This window comes from Bos indicus, chromosome 7 (assembly GCF_029378745.1).
Source record: "Bos indicus isolate NIAB-ARS_2022 breed Sahiwal x Tharparkar chromosome 7, NIAB-ARS_B.indTharparkar_mat_pri_1.0, whole genome shotgun sequence".
Classification (NCBI taxonomy): Eukaryota; Metazoa; Chordata; class Mammalia; order Artiodactyla; family Bovidae; genus Bos; species Bos indicus.
In genome coordinates this window covers 45,753,600-45,765,766 of record NC_091766.1, presented here as the reverse complement: position 1 = coordinate 45,765,766, position 12,167 = coordinate 45,753,600, and the positions used below count along the sequence as shown (strand labels likewise).

At 47.5% G+C, this 12,167-nt stretch overlaps 1 protein-coding gene and 1 long non-coding RNA gene across 7 annotated transcripts in view; one reads left to right on the top strand and one right to left on the bottom strand.

Annotated features, from left to right (window-relative positions):
* The window catches only part of JADE2 (jade family PHD finger 2), a 51,197-nt gene extending 48,219 nt beyond the window's left edge, over positions 1-2,978 (bottom strand). For 2 of the 6 annotated variants that reach the window (XM_019964926.2, XM_019964927.2), the window contains exon 1: positions 840-948. In XM_019964926.2, the coding sequence (XP_019820485.1) occupies positions 840-941 (102 nt within the window). In that variant the 5' untranslated portion in view covers positions 942-948. Of the gene's footprint in view, positions 1-839; positions 951-1,124; positions 1,479-2,694; positions 2,830-2,863 lie in introns of those variants that run through there. The other 4 variants (XM_019964932.2, XM_019964929.2, XM_019964928.2 and 1 more) reach the window with 4 other exon arrangements.
* Positions 19-838, top strand: LOC139184164 (uncharacterized). Its single transcript, XR_011567685.1, has 2 exons — positions 19-177; positions 416-838. It is a non-coding gene; the product is annotated as an uncharacterized lncRNA (long non-coding RNA).
* Positions 2,979-12,167: the final 9,189 nt, after the last annotated feature.

Genomic DNA, 12,167 nt, shown 5'->3' with positions numbered 1-12,167 from the left:
GTGGGGGCGGGGGCTGCAATGTCACTCATTTGGGGGTCAGGTGTGTAAGTCCCAAGCTCGGGGCGCCACTTGCCTACATCTTCCCAGTACCACCCAGGAATCGGGGCGGAGGCGGAGGGCAGGGGGACTGCAGAACCGTCCCCTGAGCGGGACGCGAACCGGCAGAGTTGGGAGAAGGTAAACAAGGGCCACGCCCCCTGCCGTCGCCCCGCGGGCGCGCACCCGCCGCTCCGGCGGCCGCCGGTACATTTCCACTCCCAGGAGCGTTTCTCCCTCGCTGGACTCCCGCGCAGCCCTGGACGGGGGGGCTGCCCCCGACCCCAACCCGCGCCCCCCGCGCTGGAGCTGTGAACCCTCCATACTCACCTGGAAAGGGTATCCCCCGCCCCTCCAAAAAACTGCTTAATTTGTGCAGAGCCTCCGCGCCCGGGAACCGAGCATGCTGCCCCCGCGTGCATAGCCCGCGTGCACCCAGCCGGGAGAGGGGGCGACAGGGCGGAGGCGGTGGCCCCCGGAAGGTGTCTGGGACCGGACCGGCTGCACGTGAACCCAGCGCGGGGTCATGTGCACCGGCTCGACCCGGTTCGGCGCCCGGACGTGCTGCGTATCAACAAAATGAAACTCGGGGAGACAGGAGGGCAAATAGCCCCGGGTCCTCCGAACCCACGTCCCCGGCCGCGCGACCTCCTCTCCGCACAGGTCTCCAGCCGCAGACCCTCCGCCCAGCCAGAGCCCGCGGGGCAAGTTGCAGCCCAGGCGCGCCCCCGCCCGCCCGCGCCCCCTCCCCGGCCCAGGGGCGCTTTGCCGCAGTCATTAATAAAGAAGGTCGCCAAGCTCACCCTTCCAAAAGTTGTTGTTGCATGCGCCCCTCTCAGCCTCCCCGCAATGTACTCTTTAAAACACGACTGACCAACATGCGCAATCTCCCCTGTGCTGTGCATCGGCACCCCCCCCCCCCCCTCCGCGCGCGCGCTGGCTTCCTAGAACAGGCAGCCAGCAGGAGAGAGAGGGAGCGAGCGAGCAAGAGAGAGAGAGGGAGCGAGAAGCGCTGGCAGATCTGTTGCAAAAACACAAAATAACGCCGTGGAGATGCGCAGGGCCAGTCGCCGGGGGCTGGATCTTACCTTGCTCCGCGGTGCCCTTCCGAGGGGCGCTACCCACGGTTACGCGCCGCGGCTGGGGCCGGCGTGGGAAGGATGCTCCTGAAACCCGGAGCTCCTGGGGCCGGCGCGGGTGGGCGGGGGGCGCGCATCCATCCGGGGTCGTGGCGAAGGAGGCGGCCGGGGCCGTGGGGTCCCCGGCACCGCACCCTGGCCGGGGACGGTCAGCCCGCTGGACCTAAGCCCTTGACGCTAGGAGTGGGCGCAAAGTAACTCCATGGACGCCTCTCACCCACCCCCCCAAATAGCCTCCAACTGCGATGGCCGCGGTCGGCACCATTCACCAACCCCCCTGTGTATGTTTCTGTTTCTTTTTAAACCAAGACTTCCTTGTGATCTCTTTAGAAAAAAAAAAATGTGTTGGGGTGGGGGTGGGGTGGGGGCAGGCGGGAGGAGCGAGGGAGGGGGAGTAGCCACTTTTTTCTTATTCACTCGGATCTCCACTCCTGACGCCCCCCCCCCCCCCCCGTCCACCCCCCCGCCCAGTTGTTTGGCTCCAGCAGCGGGTTCAGGTAGCGTTGCAGGCCTCCGGGTGGAGGGTACCCTGCTGGGCCGCCCTCTTGCCTGCACCTCGGGCCTGTACTCCCCACGGGCTCTGGGGCGCCCCCAGCCCGCCCTGTCCCCAGGGCCGGGCCCAAGCGGCGGCTGCGCCCGTGCAAGTCCCATCAGGTCTGCTCACACTTCACACACTCACACACATACCCCGCCCCTCCACTCTCACTCACACTTTCTGCTCACACCCCGCCCCCTTCGCGCCCCAGACCGGGGCGGCGCCCCCCGCAACCTTTAAAAAAAAAAAAAAAGGCAAGCTTATACTTAAAAAAATCTTTTGGCGCCATATTAATGACGTACTTAAAATTTGCCATTTCTCCCTGCGTCAAAAAGACGTTTCTTTGCAAATAACAGCCTGAAGGCGACACTCGCGGAGGGAACGATGTTTGCACAGAGTACCCCGCCTCCCGGGGTTCCAGCGCTGGAAGACCCTCGCTCTAGGCCCTGCTGGTTAAATCGCTGGTTTAAAAATGCGAAACGAATAAATCGCGTGGCGTTTTGCAGCGCCAGAAGTGAGCAGAAAGTGCTGGCAGGAGCGGAGGGGAGGGGCGCGCGCGACTCTGGGGGAGGGGGCGCGGCTCTCCTCCCCGACCCAGAGCAGATGGAAACTAACATCCCGGGTTGGGGAAACTTGAAATTGTGGGCCACCTCAAGAAGGAGGGGCGGTCCGTAGAGAGGGTCCCTCTCGGGTTCGTCGCCCCCTCCCCCCGCCTGAGTGCCTCCTGGCGCCCGGCTCAGCCCCGCATTTCCGGGGGGTAGGGAACGCAGTGATGGGTGAGTGGGTGGGTGGCTGCACGTCCTGGTTCCAGTAGGAGTTTGCCCGAGGGTATCCACTTCCCCCTTGCTCCTTCCCACTCCCCTTAAAGGGTTAAAAACCAAGGGGCAACTTCAAGGATTGGCACTTGGCGAGGAAGCGGGGCGCCCCTCTCCCCACCCTTCGCCTCCTCGCCCCTCCTCCTCCGGCTCCACTTCCCGACTTGACCTTGTGGTGCACAAACAGTGCGCTGGGATCCTCGCAGTTTCTGGAAGAAGAGCTTGCGCTCGCCAGGCAGGCGGGCTGTCGGGCGGCTCTCGGGCGCTGGCGGGGCCTTGGGTCCGTTCCCGGAGCCGCGGGCCACACCCACCCAGCCCGCTGCGCCCGCCGCACTCACCTTCTCTCGAGGAAGGAGCCTGGCTGGCCTTCTGGATGGGGAGAAGTGGGGGGCAAACTGCAGCCTTCTCAGATGCTCCCAGCTAGGGAGGGAGGGGGTGGTCTGGACTCAGGCGGGGTTTGGGGGAGGGGGAGACCTGGGAGCCAGGCCCAATATCCTCAAAGCATCATTGCCAACTTTTTCTAACCCCTCCTTTTTGGCTGTCCCTCAAAGATGATCCAATAATTTCTTCAACCTCACCTTTGACTTTGAAGGCACGTGGGTGAGTTGTGAACTGAAACAGGAACCGCCTCCCCTCTCCAAGACTGAAGGTTGTTTATCCTTTCTTTCCCCTCCACCCCTTCTGTGGAAAGATAAATATTCAATTTACATAAGATGACATTTATGTGACAATTAAGGAGATTCCCTGATGGAATGTTGTGAACACATTTGCTTATAGGAGAAATAAATCCAATAATAAACAAACTCATAATAACAGCACAAATCCTCAGACAGGGCGGATTGTCTACACAACAAAGAGGGAGATGATGGATGCTGAAATAAGCACTTTTTGCCACAGGAAAGAAATACGAGCTCCAAGGGAGTCACTGCAACATTTCTCTTCCTTGGCCTTCATTCACAAAGTCTAGGGAGGCTTGCCAGCAAGATTGAGGGGCTGGGTATCACCTCCCAATTAGATTTGCTCCAGCGTTCAGTAGTCAGTTGGTAGGTTTTTCCGAACCTCAAGCTCAGTGCCCAGAAACAGGTGTCCCAGACTGTGAGCATGGAACAAAATGGTTAAATAGGGAGGCTCTAATCCTGGCTCTGCAGTTCCAAGGCTGCTTCATATGGGCAGGTATATTCACCTCTGGGTCTCTTTCTCCTCTTCTGTAGAATGGGGTGGTTGGAGGCTTCCTGAGGCCATACATATATATATATATATATATATATATATATATATATATATATATATATGGACTCTAAGTGTATAGCAGGGCCTGACTCAGTGTATACAGTGCACAGTAGCACTTTTCCTGGTGCCTACATTTTGGAAGGGTGCGAATACACTCCCTGAAAGCTGTTAGCACTGAGAAACTGAGGGACATATACAAGATCTCCCACTGTGGGCCAAAGGGAAGGCCAGGAGAAAAAACGGAATGATTGCGGACTTCATGGTCACGGTCTCAATGGTAGCTGCGTATCTGAGGTGAGAGGGGAGGTACCAAGTTACAGGGGCACAGTTGAAGGGAACTGCTCTTCTTAGAGCTAGTTGTAGAGGGTTTACATGTAGGAGAGGACTGGACAGGCTCCTCCTCTTAGCCATCCTGATCCCATGGCAAGCAGTTGTTAAATGACCTAGAGGAAGAAGAGGGAGTGAATGACCATTTATAGGGCACGTGCTCTGGGCTGTGGACTGTTAGTCATCCTACTTCATCCTCAGGAAAACCGCATGTTACCTATTCAAAAGATTTAGCAACTTGCCAACAAACAGTTAGCAAGTGGTAGCAGAACAGGTACCTAGTTCAGCAGACCCCAGGACCCATGTACTTTCCATTTTACCACACTGCCAAAAATAAAAAGTATTAGCATGACTGGTTTGATTGGAGATGGGAGCCTGATTGCTCCATTGGCAGGAAATAATTGTATGAGCAGCACTTTTCTCTGAGGTGGTTTCCCTGATTTTGGGTGAGATCCAGGTCACCTAAATAGTCCTTGGAAGGTACTTCTTGTTTAGGATGGGGTGCTCCGTTAGAATCCTTGACTTTGCACAGTTCTGTGCTACTGTTTAAGGTTAACCTTGGAAATGTAAATAGAATGATAGCATGGAAGCTAATTATAACTCCTCAATCCTTGTTAAAATTTTCACAAATCATTAACTTTTTACAGAAATAAAAAGAGAGAAACTTGGTGTCCCTGGAGATGTAATCATTAATTATTTTCAACAAATATTTATTGAGTGCCTACTGTATGTTAAGCATCATTCTAGGTGCTGGGAATACAGCACAAACATGATAGAAAAAATGCCTATTCTCTAGAGGCAGAGCCAAGATGGTGGAGAGGGAAGACACAGAGTCAGTGTCTCCTCACACATAGGATACCCACCACACTGCTGGTCAGGGACCTCCGACAACCAGGCAGACAGGAGGAACCCAGAAGCAACCAGAAACCAACACAATATTGCAAAGAAATTATCCTCCAATGAAAAAAAAAGCCTATTCTGACTTTCTAGTTAAAGGAAATACATAATTTTTTTTAAGTTGAAAAAAACTTATATTTGAAGGTTAGTAGGTACCGTGGAGAAGAATTAAGTAGAAAGGGGGATAGGGAATGTGAGGATGCAATTTAAATAGAGTCCTCAGGGAAAATCTTGCTGAGAAGATAGCTTTTGAGTAAAAGGAGATGAAGGAATGAGTTGTGAGGGTTTATGGAGGAAGAGCATTCTGAGCTAGGGATTCTTTTTTTTTCTTCTTTCTTTTTTATTTTTTAAATTATGAAACTATGATAACACATTTACAGGAGACTTGGAAAATCTCCAAGACGGACGAGTCATGGTGGAGAGATCTGACAGAATGTGGTCCACTGGAGAAGGGAATGGCAAACCACTTCAGTATTCTTGCCTTGAGAACCCCATGAACAGTATGAAAAGGCAAAATTATAGGATACTGAAAGAGGAATTCCCCAGGTCGGTGAGTGCCCAATATGCTACTGGAGATCAGTGGAGAAATAACTCCAGAAAGAATGAAGAGATGGAGCCAAAGCAAAAACAATACCCAGTTGTGGATGTGACTGGTGATAGAAGCAAGGTCTGATGCTGTAAAAAGCAATATTACATAGGAACCTGGAATGTTAGGTCCATGAATCAAGGCAAATTGGAACTGGTCAAACAGGAGATGGCAAGAGTGAATGTCAACATTCTGGGAATCAGCGAACTAAAATGGACTGGAATGGGTGAATTTAACTCAGATGACCATTATATCTAATACTGTGGGCAAGAATACCTTAGAAGAAATGGAGTAGCCATCATGGTCAACAAAAGAGTCAGAAATGCAGTACTTGCATGCAATCTCAAAAACGACGGAATGATCTCTGTTCGTTTGCAAGGCAAACCATTCAGTATCACAGTAATCCAAGTCTATGCCCCAACCAGTAACGCTGAAGAAGCTGAAATTGAATGGGTCTATGAAGACCTACAAGACCTTTTAGAACTAACACCCAAAAAAGATGTCCTTTTCATTATAGGGGACTGGAATGCAAAAGTAGGAAGTCAGGAACACCTGGAGTAACAGGCAAATTTGCCCTTGGAGTACAGAATGAAGCAAGGCAAACGCTAATAATAGAGTTTTGCCAGGAGAACACACTGGTCATAGCAAACACCCTCTTCCAACAACACAAGAGAAGACTCTACACATGGATATCACCAGATGGTCAACACTGAAATCAGATTGATTATATTCTTTGCAGCCAAAGATGGAAAAGCTCTGTACAGTCAGCAAAAACAAGACTGGGAGCTGACTGTGGCTCAGATTATGAATGCCTTATTGCCAAATTCAGACTTAAATTGAAGAAAGTAGGGAAAACCACTAGACCATTCAGATATGACCTAAATCAAATCCCTTATGACTATACAGTGGAAGTGAGAAATAGATTTAAGGGCCTAGACCTGATAGATAGAGTGCCTGATGAACTATGGAATGAGGTTCGTGACATTGTACAGGAGACAGGGATCAAGACCATCCCCATGGAAAAGAAATGCAAAAAAGCAAAATGGCTGTCTGGGGAGGCCTTACAAATAGCTGTGAAAAGAAGAGAAGTGAAAAGCAAAGGAGAAAAGGAAAGATATAAACATCTGAATGCAGAGTCCAAAGAATAGCAAGGAGAGATAAGAAAGCCTTCCTCAGCAATCAATGCAAAGAAATAGAGGAAAACAACAGAATAGGAAAGACTAGAGATCTCTTCAAGAAAATTAGAGATACCAAGGGAACATTTCATGCAAAGATGGGCTCGATAAAGGACAGAAATAGTATGGACCTAACACAAGCAGAAGATATTAAGAAGAGGTGGCAAGAATACATAGAAGAAATGTACAAAAAAGATCTTCACGACCCAGATAATCACGATGGTGTGATCACTCGTCTAGAGCCAGACATCCTGGAATGTGAAGTCAAGTGGGCCTTAGAAAGCATCACTATGAACAAAGCTAGTGGAGGTGATAGAATTCCAGTTGAGCTATTCCAAATCCTGAAAGATGATGCTGTGAAAGTGCTGCACTCAATATGCCAGCAAATTTGGAAAACTCAGCAGTGGCCACAGGACTGGAAAAAGTCAATTTTCATTCCAATCCCAAAGAAAGGCAATGCCAAACAATGCTCAAACTACCGCACAATTGCACTCATCTCACATGCTAGTAAAGTAATGCTCAAAATTCTCCAAGCCAGGCTTCAGCAATACGTGAACCGTGAACTTCCAGATGTTCAAGCTGGTTTTAGAAAAGGCAGAGGAACCAGAGATCAAATTGCCAACATCCGCTGGATCATGGAAAAAGCAAGAGAGTTCCAGAAAAACATCTATCTGCTTTATTAACTATGCCAAAGCCTTTGACTGTGTGGATCACAATAAACTGTGGAAAATTCTTCAAGAGATGGGAATACCAGACCACCTGACCTGCCTGTTGAGAAACCTATATGCAGGTCAGGAAGCAACAGTTAGAACTGGACATGGAACAACAGACTGGTTCCAAATAGAAAAAGGAGTACGTCAGGGCTGTATACTGTCACCCTGCTTATTTCACTTCTATGCAGAGTACATCATGAGAAACGCTGGACTGGAAGAAACACAAGGTGGAATCAAGATTGCCGGGAGAAATATCAATAACCTCAGATATGCAGATGACACCACCCTTATGGCAGAGAGTGAAGAGGAACTAAAAAGCCTCTTAATGAAAGTGAAAGACAAGAGTGAGAAAGTTGGCTTAAAGCTCAACATTCAGAAAATGAAGATCATGGCATCTGGTCCCACCACTTCATGGGAAATAGATGGGGAAACAGTGGAAACAGTGTCAGACTTTCTTTTTGGGGGCTCCAAAATCACTGCAGATGGTGATTGCAGCCATGAAATTAAAAGACACTTACTCCTTGGAAGGAAAGTTATGACCAACCTAGATAGCATATTCAAAAGCAGAGACACTACTTTGCCAACAAAGGTCCGTCTAGTCAAGGCTATGGTTTTTCCAGTGGTCATGTATGGATGTGAGAGTTGGACTGTGAAGAAGGCTGAGTGCCGAAGAATTGATGCTTTTGAACTGTGGTGTTGGAGAAGACTCTTGAGAGTCCCTTGGACTGCAAGGAGATCCAACCAGTCCATCCTAAAGGAGATCAGTCCTGGATGTTCATTGAAAGGACTGATGCTGAAGCTGAAACTCCAATACTTTGGCCACCTCATGCAAAGAGTTGACTCATTGGAAAAGACCCTGATGCTGGGAGGGTTTGGGGGCAGAAGGAGAAGGGGACAACAGAGGTTGAGATGGCTGGATGTCATCACCGAGTCGATGAACATGAGTTTGGGTAAACTCTGGGAGTTGGTGATGGATAGGGAGGCCTGGTGTGCTGCGATTCATGGGGTCACAAAGAGTCGGACACGATGAGCGACTGAACTGAATTGAACTGGAAAATATACAACAAAGTTACATATAGTTCCACTATATAGTACAGTTCTTTTTTAAGTAGATAAATTAAGATATTTAGTTGGAGTTTCAATATCAAACTCTCAAAAATTAATAGAATGAATAGACAGAAAAGTAGAGGATATAGGAGATCTGAAAAGCACTATTAACCAATTCAACATAGTTAAGAGTTATACAATTTTCACATGACAGCAGGATACAAATTCAAGTTCCCACAGACTGCAAACCAGGACACACTGGAACATATCCAGGGACATAAAATAAGGTGCAAAAATTTCATGGTCTACAGGTATTGAAATCATACAGAGTCTATTCTCTTTTCACTGTGGAATTATGTTAGAAATCAATATCAAAAGATATTTGAAAATAACCCACATATTTTCAAGTACAATGTGACATTTACCGAGAGAGATTTTTGACTTTAAGCTAGGAATTCTTTTTTTTTTTTTGCTAGGAATTCTTAATGTGAAGTCATAGACACCTCCCTCCAGAGGTCTGAGGATAGAATTCAGGGAGTCTTGACTTTAGATGGTAAACAAATGTTATATTTTAATTTTCACTAGTTAAAATTTGGCATGTTCTTTGATTATGAAAGCAGACAGAAAATCACAGCACCTATGATATTGTTGCCAATAGAAATCACAGATATTTTCATATCACATTATAGTTGTTGCAAATACCTTAAAATATCATAACACTCATCACTATCTCAAAATTATGCTGTTAGCGCTTGTCATTTAATGGATTCATATGAAACATATATATTACACATTTAAAAAATATTTTGAGGGTCTTTTCTTTGGGGGTGGGGAGGAGGAGATTCCATAGACTGTAGCCTACCAGGCTCATCTCTCCATGAGATTTCCTAGGGAAGAATACTAGAGTGGGTAGCCATTCCCTTCTCTGGGGGATCTTCCTGACCCAGGGATCGAACCTGCATCTCCTGCATTGGTAGGCAGATTCTTTACCACTGAGCCCAGGGGAGCTTGCCACTGCAGGAGATGCAGGTTCGATCCCTGGGTTGGGAAGATCCCTCAGAGAAGGAAATGGCTGCTCATTTCAGTATTCTTGCCTGAATAATCCCATGGACAGAGAAGTCTGGCGGGCTATAGTCCATGGGTTTGAGAAAGTCAGACATGACCTAGCAACTAAACAACAACAACATTTCAATATAGTTGGTTTTTATAATTTCTGAAGCTTATTTTATGGATTTAAAGATATTCAGAGTCTACAGGCATCATAGGCTGCCAAAGAGGTCCATGGCATGAAATAAAGATTAAGGACCACTTTCTCTACACAGAGACAAACAAGTGCAAAAACTTTCAGGCAGGAATGTGCTTAGTATGTACACATACAAGGAAGAGATTATATACGGCATTGTTAGGAATTTGGCTTTTGCTAGAAATAATATGGAGGATTATGAGAAGAAAAAGGGTATATTCTGACACCGATTGCACAGGTCACCCTTCTGCCAGATGAAGGACAAACTGAAGGGGAAAGGCTGAAGCAGGAAGATCCGTTAGAAGTTCATCATAATAAAACAGGTGGGAGATGATGTTTTAACTTGGACTAGAGTGTTATATCAGTGGAAGTGGTCAAATTCCATATGTAGTTTGAGGAGAGCTCTGACAGGGATTTTTTGATGGGGTGTGAGAAAACAAGAAGTCAAAGATGACAAGAGTTTTGCCTTGAACCATTGCAAAGAGGGAACTGCGATGAACCTAGATAGGGGAAACTGTGAAAGGAGTAGATTTGAAGGAAGTATAAGGAGCTCAGCATAAGACATGCTAAGCTTGAGGTGCATATTAGATATCTAAGTGCAGCCATCCTGTAAGCAGCTTGAAATGCAACCTCAGCCCAGGGGCGAGGTCTGGGGAAGATATCTCTTGAGAGTCATCACCAGGTAGATAGTATTTAAAGCTACAGTGATGTTTGCCATTACTTCATGGCAAATAAAAAAGGAAAAGGTGGAAGTAGTGACAGATTTTTTCTTCTTGGGCTCTAAAATCACTGCGGACGGTGACTGCAGCCATGAAGTCAGAAGACGATTGCTTCTTGGCAGGAAAGCTATGACAAATCTAGACAGTGTGTTGAAAAGCAGAGACATTACTCTGCTGACAAAGATCTGTATAGTCAAGGCTATGGTCTTCCCAGGGGTCATGTAGAGTTATGAGAGCTGGACTGTAAAGAAGGCAAAACGCCAAAGAATTGATGCCTTTGAACTGTGGTGCTGGAGAGGACTCCTGAAAATCCCTTGGGCAGCAAGGAGATGAAACCAGTCAATCTTAAGGGAAATCAACCCTGAATATTCGTTGGAAGGACTGATGCTGGAGCTGAAGCTCCAGTAATTTGGTCATTTGATGCGAACAGCCAACTCAGTGGTAAAGTCCCTGATGTTGGGAAAGATTGAGGGCAGAAGGAGAAGAGGGCATCTGAGGATGAAATGGCTGAATGGCATCACCAATGCAATGGATATGAACTTGGGCAAACTTCGTGAGATGGTGAGGGACAGGGAGGCCTGGTGTGCTGCAGACCATGGGGTCACAGAGAGTCAGACACAACTTAGTAACTGAACAACAACAACAAGTGATGTCTGAATCACCAAGAAGGTAGGTGTAGAAAGAGAAGAGGTCCAAGGATGGCATCCTTGGGCACTGCAAGCTTAAGAGGTCTGGAAGATGAAGAAGCAAGCTGTTGTTAAAAAAAAAGTATTCCAGTATTTCTCCAAAGAAGAAATGCAAATGACCAATAAGCACATGAAAAGATGCTCAACATCACTCATCATTAAGGAAATTCTACACTGAGGTACTGCCTCACATCCATTAGGATAGCTACTATTGAAAAAAAACAAGAATAACAAGTGTTGACAAGAATGTGGAGAAAGTAGAACACTTGTGTATTGTTGATAGGAATGTAAAATAGTACAACCAGTGTGGAAAACAGTACGGCCATTTCTCAAAAAATTAAAGACAGAATTACCGTATGATCCAGCAATTCCATTTTTGGTGTGTACTCAAAGAATTGAAAGCAAGATCTTGAACAGGTATTTGTACACTTATGTTCACAACAGCATTATTCACAATAGCTAAAATGTGGAAGAAACCCAATATCCATTGATGTATGAATGGATAAGCAAAATGTGGTATGTATGAGTGTGTGTGTGTGTGTATCAGTTCAATTCAGTCGCTCAATTGTGTCCTACTCCTTGCGACCCCATGAATCACAACACACCACGCCTCCCTGTTCATCACCAACTCCCGGAGTTCACTCGAACTCACGTCCATCGAGTCGGTGATGCCATCCAGCCATCTCATCCTCTGTCGTCCCCTTCTCCTCCTGCCCCCAATCCCTCCCAGCATCAGGGTCTTTTCCAATGAGTCAACTCTTCCCATGAGATGGCCAAAGTATTGGGGTTTCAGCTTTAGCATCAGTCCTTCCAATGAACACCCAGGACTGATCTCCTTTAGGATGGACTGGTTGGATCTCCTTGCAGTCCAAGGGACTCTCAAGAGTCTTCTCCAACACCACAGTTCAAAAGCATCAATTCTTCAGTGCTCAGCTTTCTTCACAGTCCAACTCTCACATCCATACATGGCCACTGGAAAAACCATAACCTTGACTAGACGGACCTTTGTTGGCAAAGTA